The sequence below is a fragment of the Embiotoca jacksoni genome, unplaced genomic scaffold (genome assembly GCF_022577435.1).
Source record: "Embiotoca jacksoni isolate LCO1_2020_lvr unplaced genomic scaffold, fEmbJac1.0.p SCAF_69, whole genome shotgun sequence".
NCBI lineage: Eukaryota > Metazoa > Chordata > Actinopteri > Embiotocidae > Embiotoca > Embiotoca jacksoni.
Genome location: NW_027185424.1, coordinates 1046852 through 1062906, shown reverse-complemented (window position 1 = coordinate 1062906; position 16055 = coordinate 1046852). Strand labels below are relative to the sequence as shown.

Sequence of the window (16055 nt, the reverse complement as noted above, 5' to 3'; positions counted from 1 at the left end):
ATAATGAGTTTACAAGGCCTGTTGCATTAACAGTAGACAAAACAAATCACACTTGTTTGCTTTTCAATGGATAAAGCTGGTATTATATTTATTCTAGTGAACAAATCCCAGACAAGTTGAAACTGCTCACCACCCAGTGGGTGGAGGAGTCACACGCCCTCCTGAGACACTTCACAACGAATTCATCACCGTGGATGATCGGTGTCTATTTTGTTTCATCCAATGTATTTTGTGGCGACAGTGAAGATATGCGAGGAGGGCGTCACTGCCGATAGATCCACGGGGCTTTCACCATCACTGGTCACTTCACCACCAGGAGGGTGGAGGTGGGGCGAGTACAGCACTAAGTGTGGATTAATCTCCTGCTTACAAGAGTCCACACCAAATGCAGCATTGGTTCTTGTGAGCAGGTGTTTTAGAAAATTATTAGAAAATAATTTTGAGTTAAATTGAAGTTAAAGTATCTCCGAGGTGTTTTTTTAAGAACCCCGTCTTGTCTGTGACGACGGGATCCGAGCAGCTCCAGAAGGGCAGGTCCTCTGGGGGAGTTCCCTGCATGCACTGGTTTGTACCTGGCCAAGACTCATTAATGCGTTGGGAGCGAAGGCTGGCCAGAAGAGCTACTGCTGCACAAACTGATGGAAAACTTCATACGGGCTGTGACAGACAGATGTCAGGAGACGGAGCGTCGGGCGTTCAGGACTACAGCTGCTGACCTCCGTCCACCGCTGGAAGCTTCTACAAGTGGAGGGGAGTGTGAGCGGGACCACGGAGCGATGGAAGGAGGCCTGGTCTCAACAATCGTGTTTTCTTTCTTCGTGTGGATGGCCACGTTTGTGTGTGAAGAAATGGCAGCAAGATGCATTCTGGGAAAGTGAGGCTGTGGGCAATGCTCTGCTGGGAAAGCTCGAATCCTACCACTCCTGGACTTTGACGAGTACCACCTGCCTAAATAGTGTTGCACACTCTTACAGGTGAAGAGATTCTTCTCAGCAGCACAATACGCTCGGCTAAATGAGAAGTATGGTTCGGGAATGGTTTGAGGAACGCGAGTTCAAAGCGTCGACTCGGCCTCCAACAAGTCTGATAGCACCGGACATCTTCAGCGGTCTCGTGGAGTTCAGCCTCAACAAGTCAACGAGGCCGTGGGTTCAGTGTGGCTGAGCAGCGTTTATTGAGAAACAGTGTTGATTTTGAGTGACAGTAAATGATAAACATTAGATCTCGATCGGATCAATTCGATTTGAAATCTAATCAAATTAACAATTACTATACCAAGAGGAAACTCATTCATTAAACATGCATAGATGTCAGTAATCAGGAGAGGATTTATTAAACAGCACACAAGTCTTGGTATTTCCACATGTACACATAATCATAAATATCCCCAAAACTAAAGTTCCACCCTCTTTCCATTAATGGGAACCAAGTCATTGTCATTTCAATGCAATAATAAGCCCGATTATATAAGCCACATATTTATAAACCATTTACACTTGAGCTGAACAATCTACAGTATTAAGACACAGATGTTAGACAGTCGGTCTGTAGACTCAAAACCAAAAGCAGTCGTTTTCTTTTAATCCCAGTTATTGTAAATACAAAAGTCACCCTACTCAGTCTAACGTGCTATTTACATCCATCTTCCACAAACAGGGCTAAACTTTCCATAAGAGTGTGTGTTTGGAAAACCTAAATTAAAAAAACCTTAAACTTGGCAAACAAAACAAAACATGCAACTAAATGACTCGGTCTTAATGAGAAACTCTTTCATTTATAGTTTCAACTGATGAATCCATAAAAAAAACAAGCCACCATGAGGGTTTTTTTTTTTTTTGCAAAGAAGCAATTTAAATGGTTGGTGTTGTGATGGTGCCTCTGTCCTACTGCAGGAGGTCTACTGGAGAACAATGTCCATGTTAAAGTCCTTCAGTTTCACATCCAGGATGGTGACAGGGCTTCAGAGAACAAAGACACGTTTAACAGACCTGGTTCTGCAGGAAGTCACCTCACACACGTGAAGCTCCCTAAAATGACCCAAACCTGCTCCGTAAGGAATCGTTACGGTTTTCTAGTCTCATTGAAGACGATAACGGTTTAAGAAGCTTTGAAACCACTTGGTTTCACCTTCCCAGGGACTTCTGCATGAGGAAGCCCAACTGTGCCACGTTTCTTTTGGATTTGTTGGGCGAGGTGAGGTGGTTTTTACCTGCGTATCTATGGAGGTCTCCAACATTTCGTTTTTCACTCCGAGCTCCACAATCTACCGGCTAGTTTGCAATCTGCAGGTTGGAGCCCCCTGATGTCGGGTATGCTTCAGGCTACATAGTAGAGGTTCAAAACATCGGACCCGATCCAAAATGGGTTCATAGAAAAACTGCCCAGTCCTGATGTGCAGAGTTCATTTTAAAAGAAAAATAATCCCCCACTGGTACAAACTCTAGGACAATTAGACCCGATGCAGAATGTGATGCTACTTTTTCCTGCACTTCCCATCTGACAGAAATTCTCAAAGTTTTCTTGTGTGATGACGACGACATATCAGAAGTGATAAATTTGCCTGGAGTTGAAGACATGGACACGGACCTGAGACCTGCAGTGAGAACAGAACGGTAGCTTCCCCGTGGACACTGGTAATAATTTGGACTTGAGGGCAGCCAGATGGTTTCTGTCTCAAGTATTCATTAGCTGGCATAAGTGTTTGAGCTATGAACATATAATACAAAATAAATGTGCTTTTTTTTCTTCTTTCTTTTAAACAACATGCATATTTGTGATACTTTGTTCACTGAAGCATTGCCGCCAAGATGTGGAGCGAGTCGGACATTTCATGGTACAAAATTAACGTGTCAGTTCTCTGGTGGATAAAATTTGTAATGGAGACGGTTTCTGAATGATGTCCAACATTTCTTTGGTATTTCTCTGACATTTGTTCTTAATTATCAAGAAACATATCTAATCAATCTGTCTCAAGTTAATATGAGCTGAAAATACTGATCAGTCCGGTTCCGGGCTTCAGTCAAGTGCACAAAGATGTGAGGACCTCTACTATGTAGTCACGTGAGCATCCATTCGTCTTACCTGAAATCTGGGCCAATGCAAGAAAGAGAAAAACAGACTCCATGTGGAGATTTAGTTTGGAAATGTAACAAACAGTTTGTGTATTAGACTGATCCACTGCTCCAACTAAAGTCACTGTTGACTGTGGAGATGAGGACTTGTATTTATTCTACAGCTTCGAGTGTCAGTCTATAAAACCCACATAAAACTTTCATTAGTTTGGTTTTTAATACTCGAGTCCAATGATGGTTTAAAATTGACCTATAAACTACCAGAAAAGAAAAATAACCATGACTGACGCTGGGGGCTAAAGTATGAACTTCAGTTAAAATACAACTCAAAAAGAGGATTCATCTAGTTTCAGAGTTAATATATTAAAAAAGAAAAAACAACACAGAAGAAATGAGAACTCTTCCAAACAACAGAGTTAAGGGTTTCAAATGTGGACATCTCAAGTCTTGATGAGAAAATATCAATTCTTACTGCATTTTAAGGCCTCAACACATCTGTTCCTCTGTCCTTAACCTGTTCAAGAGAGATCATTAACACCAATGTAAAAGCAGAAATCATCTCGTCAAACCACAGAAAGAAGCTATGACCGAACTGCACGAGAAGACCTAAGAAGGAAACATAAATAAATACATCTGTTTTTGATAGACTCCAGGGGGTTACAATATTAAGGCAATGCAGTAGCATGTTCTTGGTGTTTTCTCTCATGGGTTTCTGGACATTTAAAAGAAAAGCAAAGATCACATTCAATTAAATAAACTCATCATTTGCACATGAAGTCAAACAAAACACTTCTTTAGGGTTTCTGCATCCACAAAACCTTCCACACATCCTTCCCAGACAACCTGTTTTCCTTCTACCGTGTTTTGTTTTTTTAAATAGACAGGAAACAAGCAGACTGTTGCCCCCCCCCCCCCCCCCCCCCCCATGCCTCCCCCTGCTGCAGCGGTGCAGTAGTACAACCTCGTTCAGAGCATTCTCTCAGTGTATATTTCCCCCTGTACAGTCATTGCAATGCTCAAGTTTGCCACTAAAAAAATGAAATCCCAGGACTTGTGGGCCGGTAACGTGGCTGCGCAGGGCAAAATTAAATAAAACAAACTAGAACTCAAAATAAAAAAACAACCCACTGATTAATGATGAGGGGAAATAAGAAGGGAGTAAAGAGTGTGTGGTCCAGAGGATAGGTCACACCTCTCTAGTGGATGTAGGCTCTGTACACGGCAGAGATATCGTTGTCCGACTGGTCCAGGGCCTTGGCCCTCTTGTAAACCTGCACATGAACAGAGAAACAACAAGGTTTTACTTGCAATGCAAAGGCTTCACCCTTATTCTTATAGCATGTATTCACAGAGTGGAGATGAGATACTCGTTGGGGGGTGCAGCTGTGGGTTGGACTGCTAGCAGAGCTGCTAACATTAGCATCCTTACTACATTCAGGTAGGATGCGTTTTGAAAGGTACACCCCCCCCCCCCCCCCCCCCCCCCCCCACACACACACACACCAGACACGCAGCAGAGCAGAGAAACGGACAAATAAGTGCAACTTTCATTGACAGAAAAATGCACAAGCAACAGATGCACATGAACTTAATAAATAGTAGTTACTGGACGTATGTGGCACTCTTAATGCATCTTCAATGAATCCACTGAGATTCTTTAGCAGCATGTGGAACGTTCATTTTATAGTAAAACAGAAAAAAAGATGCAATCTAAGATTCGTCCCACTAATAGATATTTTGCAAAAAGGACATGTTCCTCTGCGTTTTGGCCTCTCATCCATGCACACCTTTCAGCTCACTAAAACAGATTCTTTTTAAAAATGCCTTCTCAAGTGCTATTAAAAAATAAAAAAAATTTAAACAGAGGTGGCAAAAATCCATCAAGAAAATTATCTGTATTTGTGTTAATTCGTCTTAATTGTTAACTTTTCATTACAGAGCCCAACAGAGTACACAAACAAATAAATAAAACAAAATGAAAGAATCAGAGCACACAGTTGTACCTCATTGGCAGCTGCAGCCATCGGGGTTGGATGGTTGGCCATGTCGCCCATGGAGATGGCTAGCCTCAAGTCCTTCTGAATGTGTTTCAAATAGTAGTCTGGTTTAAAGTTGCCTTGTAAAATATCTGGAAGAGGCAGGAAAAGAGGTGATTATAAAGCCAACTTTAAAAGATGGCAGTTTGTTTGCTCAAAACTCAAAAAGGAGAAAATTAACACAAACAGTAAAAAAAATAAAATAAAAGGTACATGTAAGCCGGTAAACAAGTGAAATCAAACCTCCTGTGCTGGGTTGACTTACTTTGGCATTTCTGGTCCACAAAGGTGCTGGCCATCTGGCCCTGGCACAGGATGTCCAGGAAGGTCTGCTGTGATTGGCCAGTGGCCTGTGCCAGAGTTAGCCCCTCTGCAATGGTGGCCATGAAGCTGCCCTGAACCATGTTGAGGATCAGCATCATCCTCGCTGCATTCCCTGCTTCACCTACACACACCCCCACCCACAATCATTACCAACTAATGTACACGCGTGTTATCTGGCAGGTTGGACATGAGAAAAAAATCAACCAAAACTAGGCAGTAATCAGACGTGAGCCTTAGATCTGAAATGTCAGATGCATATTAAAGGTTAACGAGTATCAAATAACACCGCGTCATTTGCAGGTTTGCAATCTACCAACAACCAACTCTCATTTCATTGCTGTCAAAAAGTACCTGAAAACAAACAAAACGCTTTCCTGATATATTGTAAAGGAACCTGCCGAAACTTGGTCGGCAACTCCATCAACAAAAGGATGGTTCTAACTCAAGAGAAGTTTCCTGTCTGTTTTAAGTGACATCTGCTCATGAAGGTGTCAACCAGTTGGTCTCAGTCTCATTATTCAGCAGAATCCCAAAGATGGTTCTCAACACCTGGTTTGATCCAGTTCATTCAAACATTGTCCGAACTGCTGCTGAATGTCCTGTATGACTGCACACGTCACCACATGCATACCCAGGAAGAAGGAGGTCTTGCCCATGGCCTGGAAGCAGCTGCTGCAGTCCTCGTACACCGTTCTGTCACCAGCTGCCAGGATGACCAGCATCCCTTCGTTGGAGAGCTGCTGGCTTCCTGCCACCGGAGCCTCCAGGAAGCGGCCGCCCCGCGACGTGATCACCTAACATTCAAACATGGGATCATATGAATACTGGACAATGGTGCAGCTGCTCTTGAATATTTCAGATGGAGGGAAAAAAAGCCACAATTGTTTTGAGGGTTGGAAACGTGTTTTAAAATCGTCCTTATTTTAAGGGCGCAGGATTTCCGGCTTTGTTGGCGTGTACCTGAGAGAGTTCTGTGATGGTCTCTGGATCGACGGTCGACATCTCCACGTAGCATTTGCCCGGCCTGATTCCCTGAAGCACTCCACTGGGTCCCAGCACCAACTACAGAGCAACAGACAGGACTCGCTGTCACACGTGGAACGTCTTTGAGCTGTTAAAGTGGCGTTCATACGTTTACTGACTTTTACATTCGGAGAAAGAGCTGTGGTACGTGATATTGCAATATTGGGCATTATGAATATGATTTAGGGGCTTCACTGACTGCAACAAGCAGGATGGCGTCTGTTCCAGTCCGACAAGTCGGCAGATAAACAGTTACACTGTGTGATACATTAAGCATCAACTCTGAAGTCTTCAGATCCAGTTGCTGCCACTCGCTTTCATGTTTAAAACAAAGATATTTGTGACCGACATCAGCGCTCACTGAAGTCCCTTCTCTGTTACAGAGGGACAAATACGGGTTTAATAGACAGAGTCGTCTTCAGCTGGCTTTGTTTTACGAAGGATTCTCAGGTCCAGATCCCTCCAAGTTCACAGTCCTACATCCACTTCATACAGAATCTCAGCCAAAGTTAGGATGTGCCAGAGAGAATATTCTTGACTTGAGCGAGGACCCTTTCAGTCCCATTCAGCTGCCTGCTGGGCAGGTGAGGAGAGCAGCTCTCTGGATCTTCACATCCACCCAAGCCTCATCCATCTTTGCAAAAATATGCTTGCTTGTACCGTTAACCAAAACTGTCCATAACAGACCCCCTTGCAGCTTCTGAAACTGGTCCTTTGTGATCAGTGGGCAAATGACAAGTCACAATCTGACCTAGTAAGTGAGCAAGATGACAATAGACACGAGACAGCATGTTAAACTGCTGCCAGATGGATGACAAGCGGCACACGTTCGGTTGGTTGGTTGCTCATGAACCAGGATTCAACACTTTACCAGGAAGTTGAGCTGGTACTCACATCCCTGGCAGCCTTTGGGTCGGAGACGCAGGAGAAAGTGATGTCACACATGGAAGCCACCTCTGCAGGAGTCCGGCCTAACCTGGCCCCCTCCTGGATGAACAGGTCACACTGAAACACACCAGCAGCAGTCATCAGCACCACCTACCTGATCCTTCTATGTCTGACAACATATTCTCACTTTATTGAAAGGTTATATTTACGTTACTCATCAAAAGGCACTGTGTGTCCTTGAGGTCTAACAAACCTGGTTGGTCAATTTCCTTCTTCATAAAACATCAGCAAATCTGCTTTACATGGTTCACATACAGATTTACTACAAATAAAATAAGCCTGTGATTAGTTCAGTAATACTGATTTAAGACACTTTAAACATAGTTTATTATACAACAAGGAGTTCCAACACAGCGATCTGATTGGTCAACTGAACATTTGGAACATGCTCAAATCACCATAAAGCACACCGTGCCCGTCATTAGTACCCGTACCGTAACACCACAGATAGTCACGCACTCCTAGCGGCGGCTAGCTGGACCGGACATGTTTAACACGACACGGTGCTAAAAACGTAAAAATACATGACTCCATCGATATCTTTTTTTCAGCAGATATCTTACTGGCTGAGCAGTTTAGTGTTTCTATGTGCTGTATTTATTCAGTTTGAGAATCCATCTCTACCAAGCAATGAAACAGACTGAAATCCATGTTGCTAGGTGGTTGCTAAGGGTCGGACTACTTACTGGAGTGGCAAACATTGAAGACATTACATTCGCTTGTACTGAGGCAACTGAATGTTTTCCAGTTGTTAGTCATATCCCATATGTTGCCATGGAAACGGAGCTCCCACTAACAAATAGTTTTATATTTTGAGAACAAATTGCTCCATAATATGAACACATTTAGATTACATATTTTACTTAGTTGGTAACTTGTTGTATAATCACAATATTACAGGAGGGGGTGTGCTTTTACGTGGTTATATGAATAATGTAATATTGCCTAAGTATCACTGTAGTTGCTTCAGACTGCAGCCGCTGTGTCACGCTGACTGGATGTTGTAATACCTTTTCTGCTGTGCGGTTCCACACTGTGACAACATGACCCATTTTCAACAGGTTGGAAACGATGCCGCTGCCCATCAGCCCCAGACCCAGGAAGCCTATCCTGGAGGGCAAAATCCAAGACGAACAAACAAATGAAAACACAAACAAATAACAAAAAGGTTCCTAAATAACTACAAAAATAATAATAATAATAATAATATTAATAATAATAATAATAAAAAAAGAGTGATTGTTATCCTAAGTAATCTGTTTCTAGCTAAGTGTAGGAGGTCATTTTGATAATGGTGTTCAGTGGGGCTGCACTGAGGATGTGTTAATACCTTTTATCTGTTGGTGTGATGCTGCCATTGATGGCTGTGCTGTCTGCTGCTTGGATAGATGTTGACCCGGCGTCCTGCACAATCAAAAGCAACTCCATCAACATCACACTCAAATCATAAGAATCCTCAACTTCCTTCACTGCATTTTATGTGCAACATGTTACTGAAAATGTTGTCATTTAACATAGTACTGTATACGTACAATGTAAAAAAAACAAAAACTCCAATATTAAACTGAACATTTTGACTGGTTAGTTTTATAAAAGTCACATGTAACTTTACCTCTTCAATGATCTTCAGGCGCTTGCTAATGGGTTCCATAGATGAAGCCGGCTGTGACAGAGAAACAGACCAACACAACATAAACATCAAGCCAAGTTCACTGTATCTTATTTACAACTATGTCGTGACAGAATTAGATAGTGAGAACTTTTATAAAATATGTATTAACTGGTGAGTTGAAGCTCAATTTTTGAGCCTCTTGGGTTTAATTTCACAAATATCAATAATCATACATCCACACAAACACGTGATCGATATTCAGTCCAGCAGTGCAATAGACACACTAATTCTTCCATAACGCTATATTTTAAAAGATTATGGTCAACTCAGATCTTAGTCATTTACATCTGTGGTTCACTATTAGACTTGTATTAAAGTCCTGAGCGCCTGGCACATCACCACGTTCTCACGCCCTCAGAGCTGGGAGAAGGTCCGGCCTCATGGGCCTCCATCCCGGGCAGCTGCAGGGCACAACAGCACGGCTGAAATACCAGCACCATATGTTTTTCCAGATTCTGCCATGTCTGCCTTTCACCAACAGTAACCCTGAATATCCTCATCTCAACCACATTCACTGGTGAAATAAACTTACACACAGAAAAAAGAAATGAAAATATAAGTAACACTCATCACTTCACCATCAGGTTGACAAAGAAAGAGGATTCATGAGAATTGCCAGTGTTACATGTCCACATAGGTGGTTGAGATCGGTGCCTCTGGGTAACTCCGCTTTAACGTGGAGATGAGCATGATGAAGGCAACTCAAGGTCCTGGGCTAACATGTTGTCTATTGATTTATTGGAGACCAATACGAGACTTAAGTCTCACATTGATATCAAATAAGATGAAATGTGAAGTGCTAACAGACAACAGAAACAGAAAAGAAAAAGAAGTCAGTGTGCAGATGTCATAATGCTGAGCAGCGTGCTTCTTCTTACCTTCTCAGACTGACTGAGTAGGAAGTGATGAAAGTGTGGGTCGTCCTTCACAGGCTGCAACACAAGAGGAGTTCAGTGGGAACATGCTCATATGGATATAGAGATAGAGTGTCCAGAAACCCTCGAATCTACACTGTAAAATCACAGCGTCCTCAACATGTTAGAAACTTCCATGATGGTCTAGAATTCCTGGAAAACCAATTTGGGACTGGTTCCATCTGTGGCCCCAAAAATCTGATTCTGCCCTGAAGCACTGATGATGAAAGGCTACTTACAAATCATGAATGATCCTCATTTCACAGATACATGTTACAGTTCTCTCTCCAAATTACAATACTGACAAATTTACATAACCAGTCTGCAATGTAGGAGAAGTTCGGTTTCAGTTTCAGCTCTCGTTCGGGCCATTGGGACACAGCTGTCGTTAGCTTGCCTACAGACGAGGACCAGCTGCCCACAGCTGAGCCTTCAACGGGTGTCCAACCCACCAAACGAGACCCGACGCAGGTGACCGGATCCCCGAGTCCGTCTGAAGGGCGGTTGGAGTACTCACACCGATGCAGGCAGGGTCGTCGGCCATCATCACTATCGTTCTTAGCTATAACTAGCTAGTTAACGAATGGCTTTGTTTGGATGCCCGGTGCAAACATAAGAGGTGCTTTAACAAGTCAGGTCTTCAGTAATGTGTAGAAATAATAATGTAAAAGAGTAAATAACATCTGTAGCAGCGTCCAAACTGAAAGCATCTTGACCACGTAAACAAGGACGTCAACTGCAGTATCACATTACAGCAAGATATCCATCACAATATTGGACATATGGAGCATTTTTAACATTGTGATGTAATATTGTTGGGCTGGTTATCAGCTGCCCAGATGTTGAAATTGAGTATGGAAATAACTGACGTGAAAACCCCTTTTTAATTTAGTTTGTTTGTGTAAATTATGAGTCAGGAAATATGTTCCAACTTGGCTGAGATTAACTTACAATCAGCCGCTGCAACGGCGTTATCAATACATCTGACAATTATTGCATTTAATAATTGATGGATTGTTCAGTGTATAACACGTCCAAAGAGTGCTACGTTTGATCACAGCCCATGTTAGCGAATGTTAGCAGGACCCTTCCAACACTACCTGCTAATATTTGCACCCACTGCCGTGCAAATGTTGCTATGACAACATTGGGGAGATGGCCCCGAGTTGCCTGCTTGTCTTTAGGTTATATTGATGACAATTTATGTAAGGGTTTTAATCAGTGAATCAATCAATAGCAAACTTTTACAAATAAAACATGCTTGGTACAGTTAAGTGTTCGTGATGACGGGCTGACAGTCACAGGTTAGCGTCTATACGTTAGACGTCAACTTTTAGAACTAATAATCTACTAATATAGAAATAATAAGTTCTATACTGAATGTTACGCAACTCTTCCAGCCAATACTGCAAAATGAATTAAGACTGGAGTAAAAAGGAATTGTATGAAAGTTGACTGTGTCTTAGCAGGCCAGATCGAGGACAGAATCCAACTTTTAGAGAGATGTCACAATCTGTCTCATGGAAGTGGAAACTGAGCAAGTTTTTACAAACTCGCAGCTACATGGTTCCATTCCAGCCAATCAAAATAAAATGTAATTAATCAGATTTAGATTTCTAAAGCAGCAAAATATGACCATAAAACAAGCGCTGATTTTTGACTCGCATGTTACATTAGTCTACAAAGAGGAAATGGTTTGTGTTGCATTGATTGACAACTGAAACCAGGAAGAGGGCTGATTCTGTTTTCCCTTCACAAGCTATAATGAAGGCAGAACTACATTCAGTGACAGAGATGATGAACTACCTCCTCTCTGATGATGGAGAGGAAGACCTTCTGGAAGTTTGATATTCTGAAGATGTTGCACTAGAACTGCAACAGCAAAGTAGTGGACACACACACACAGGTCAAGACCGGGAAGGGTGGGGGCAGGAGGGATGGGGGGGGGGGCTCTCTTTACCTCCACATACTCCTAAAAAGCAGGAAGCTGACCAGTGATTGTATTTCTGTAGGTAAACCAATCAAAGCTCAGCCTGGTTTGAGCTTTTGCATTCAGAGTTTCTGACCATCACACAGCAAGCAAAGAGTTTCAGCAGTCAAACGAAGCACCAAACAGGTCAGAAGGGAAAAGGTCTGCAGTTGTTGGTGAATTAAAGCCAAAGGTTAAGGTCAGGTATAAGAACAGCAAGGCAAGGCAGGCTTGGTGGGAAGGGGGTGGGGGTGGGGGTTCACCTACACTGCTTTCCCACTTGAATCCTGAGCCAGGTCCAGCCCCCAGCCTCTCAATAGTGGACGGCTCGGGGTCAGAGTCAGTTAAGTCCTTAAGGAGGAGAAAGACACATTTCACCTTTAAATGAAGGGGTGACTGTAGAGTCCACGAGTGGGAGACGTTCCTCTGGTACCGACGGAGGAAACCATGTTGAGCAGCACATTTATCTTCAGTTACTACCGGCGGTGACAATGCACAGTGAGAAAGAGCCTGGAGCTGTTGGCCCGACTCGGGAACACAACAGGTCCTAGAAATGGATTGGGCATGTTTCCACCTGAGCAAGTTTAGTACGAGGAACGTTACTGCAAGAGGAAAAGGACTGTTTTTAACCACCACACTTTCTCAGGAGGAAACTCATTAAGTTCCCGGTACCTGGATTAGGTGCAACTAACACTGAGGGAAACGTTCTACATGTATTTGCTGTCATGAAGCTGCAAAGCTGAATTGAACCGGGCTGAGAACACTTCACATTTAACAGACTTTGCAGGTTTAATTGAGACAATTTCATCAACTTGCTTTTTGGGGAATGTCCGGGGTTGGGTACCCTTCACGGATCTTCAGTACCACTACAGATATCGTTACTTCCATACCGGTTCCTGAACAACCATTTCTTCAAAACCAATCTTATAAAATTCATTTGAACAAAAAAGGAAATTACCAAACACATAAAGCTTCAAATCTGTAGTTGTGATTTAGTTTAGAGGGGAGAGTTTAACGCTGTCGCTACAGTAAATAACGTGTCCTTCAAATGACTCACACGCAGGCTATAGATAAACATTACACTTTGCTGATTGTCCCTAAAGAAAAAAGGACTGAAGTTGTGTGTCTAATCCCTAATCTATGTTGAAAGATGAACTGTGAGAAATCAATAACCTTCTCAAGAATAAAGCTGCCAATCCCAGCAGACCAGCCAGTGAAAGGATCTGGATCGCTCCATGCACTAAAGGAGGAGGAGGTTGAGATCTGATGTAAATCCGTGTCCCCATTTCTGTGCTTCTTGTTTTCAGTTCCTGTTTTGCCATCTTATTTTCTGTTTTAAACGGTGGACTATTTCATTAAAACCCAATTGTCTTGATTGGAAAATGTTTCTTACTACTCAGTGTGCTACTGACCTTCTCAGAGGGGTCCTTCAGGGCACTGAGATCTTCATCATCCTCCTCCAGTATTTTCAGAGGCTTGGTGGGAGTCTTCTTTCCTTTTGAGTCTCCTTTCCCATCCGAGTTCTAAACATTTTTTTTTAAATCACATATCATCATTTTGTGCTGCTTTTCTAAATGGACAAGAGTTCTCAGCTTTCTAACAACTTTTTCAAATCAAGCATTGGCACTAAAAAGAAACCTGCCTGTACACCAAGCAACTTGGTCTGCTACTAATTTCTTAAAACATTATTTTGTGCTATTGTTGCGAGATTTTTAAGAACCAAACATTTTTTTCTGTTAGAATAAATGTGCCTTGACATAATTCTCTGAGATCTATGGTCTTTGAAACGGCTCAACTCTACCGTTTCCTCTCCTACACATACGCCAGGAATCACACTTTACAGGTTCATGAATAACCGAGGAGACACACCGAGACACTTTTAACATAAGGGCCATTGGACTCAGCCAGTCGGCAATAAATATTCCTCCAACCGCCCCTCCTGAAGGACAACCATCACCTGTTCTTTCCCCTTCGCTTTCTTCAGGAAGTCTTCCACCGCATCAACTGCCTGCTGGAAGCGCTTTCCTTTGTTGATCTTGATCATCTCCTCTTTGTGGGGGTGGTACGGCTTCAGCTGCTCCACTTTGATCCAGGCACTGGACGGATACACAAAAACACAAGTCTTACACATTTGGTGGAGAAGGTGCTGCAACAGTGTGAACAGCTGTTTTATGATCGTCCTCACTGGTCTTCAGTTCCAAAGAACTTCACAAAGTGGCATTTCTTGCCCCGGGGCTTCTTCAGGTCCTTGGGAGGGCTCACCACCTGAAACAAACATGTGGGTTAGTTGCAACATCTGCATTATATTGACCTACTAGAATTCATTTTCACCCAGCTGGTGGCGGGTCGTGACTCCTTACCTTTCCTGGCCATGGTGGGTAACGACCGAGCTTCCCCCTGAAACGAGAGGGATTCATTTAGTCCTGGGACTTGTCTTCTAACACAAAGACACACGTCACACTTGATTGTACTGTAATGGACCACATAATATTCTGGTATTCGGTGTCCATATCTCTGAATATTTTATTATCGAGCACAGACATCAGAAGTAGTGCAGCTGCTTGAGGTACCAACATGTTTGAGTTTGGAGAACTTCTGAAACGAAACCACCTGAACACGATGAGCAGCCTGTGAAGTGGACCTGTTGGTACCGTGTGAATAAAGATGAACCGTGCTGTCCTCCGGGCAGACAACGAACAGAGGACAGGTTTAAAACGTGTCACCAACATACAAAACAACGAGCTGCGGTCCTCGGTCACGTTTCTGTCTTCTCTGAACCTCCATGAGGAACCGAGCCGAGCCGAACCGAGCCGAGCCGCCTGACAGGAGCTTCCGCCCGGGGACAGATCCGCTCACAGACCACAACATGACCACCACAGGAACACATCAAGTATTTGAAGAAGCCTTGTTTAAAAAATAGAAATAAAAATAAACAAAAAAACGCGCCTGCGCAGGACGTCAACTCTAAAAGAGAAGTTCGGTTGAGGGTTAGCTCGTCGGCTAGCTGGCGGCTAACGGCCCGGTTCGGTCTGTTTGGGTCCACCGAGGACGGACAGCTTCCTCCAGACACGTGACACCGAGCAGAACTAGTACAGCTGGACCGTGAACACAACACCACTCTCCCGGAGCGAGCAGCACCAGAAGCTGAGGACACGTTAACTCACCACACCAGGTCTCCGATCCGCAGATGCACCGTCGCCATCTTACAACTTTAATAAACCGTCGCACGGACCGAGGAGGAGGAACACACCCACTAATGACGTCATTAGTGTCCTGACGTCACATCCGCCTCCGGGCTGCTGCTGCTTCACAGCACGACCTGTCTGTATTAACAGCTGTTCAGTCATATCACAAACTACCACCTTTATATAATACATGGTTCATATTGTGTTCACACTTAATATTTAACGAGATTTAATAAAACAATAAAACAATAAAAACAAGAGGCATCAATGTTTAAATCCTTTTATTAATCCAAATCAACAGTCACGCAAAGCCAGTGCTTCTTCAGGAGGACTTACTGCCACCTATTGGCGGGAGTCCTGCAGTACAAGTACAGAAGTACATGCAGTAGATGCACGAACGTTTATGTGTGCGTATATATATATATATATATATATATACGTGTATGTGTGTATATTCACAACCCATGGGTCCCTCAATCTCTCAGGGTTTTAGAGGTCATATCCACAGACTTATTGAGAACGGATCTTTGGATGTTAAGGAATTTATCAACATCAAAAATCTGTATAATCAGCATCTATCATACATATAATCTCATACATTTATAGCCAGAATAACTGACAACGTTGAGCGGAATAACTTCGTGGATGTTGAATGTCTAGTTTCTGAAACAAAAAAGTGAAAATTATTTGTTGTCAACTGGAATTTGCCTTTAGATATTAGATATATATGAGATAATGAGATATAGGCTATTTTGGTTGTACTTGTCATTCACTTGAGTATTTCCTTCCATTATTGTCTTGTATTTCTACAACGTACCATACTAGATGTCAGAGGAAAATCTGCTTCATTTTACTCCCCTACTTTAATGACAACTATAGAACATAGTAACTTTGCAGTCATATGTTACGGAAA

General features: G+C 42.9%; 1 protein-coding gene across 2 annotated transcripts; it reads right to left on the bottom strand.

The window, feature by feature from the left end:
• Nucleotides 1-1310: 1310 nt before the first annotated feature.
• glyr1 (glyoxylate reductase 1 homolog (Arabidopsis)) lies at nt 1311-15208 on the bottom strand. 2 transcript variants are annotated; one of them, XM_069175609.1, is made up of 16 exons: nt 15122-15208; nt 14318-14354; nt 14143-14222; nt 13915-14053; nt 13370-13480; nt 12225-12308; nt 9953-10006; nt 9015-9065; nt 8733-8806; nt 8413-8512; nt 7349-7459; nt 6392-6493; nt 6063-6225; nt 5373-5552; nt 5075-5199; nt 1311-4342 (listed from the first exon to the last, which is right to left on the bottom strand). In XM_069175609.1, exons 1-16 carry the CDS (start codon nt 15157-15159, stop codon nt 4268-4270), a joined length of 1524 nt encoding a protein of 507 aa, XP_069031710.1. In that variant the 5' UTR covers nt 15160-15208; the 3' UTR covers nt 1311-4267. The 2 variants fall into 2 exon arrangements, with proteins under 2 accessions (XP_069031710.1, XP_069031711.1); XM_069175610.1 differs by lacking the exon at nt 12225-12308.
• Between the last annotated feature and the right edge of the window lie 847 nt (nt 15209-16055).

Coding starts and splice junctions, on each gene's coding strand:
- glyr1 (XM_069175609.1), bottom strand. CDS start 15,159: ATGGCGACGGTGCATCTGCGGATCGGAGACCTGGTGTG. Junction 13,481..13,914: donor AAGCGAAGGGGAAAGAACAG/GTGATGGTTGTC, acceptor AAAAATGTTTAG/AACTCGGATGGGAAAGGAGA. Junction 6,226..6,391: donor CCATCACAGAACTCTCTCAG/GTACACGCCAAC, acceptor TTTGAATGTTAG/GTGATCACGTCGCGGGGCGG.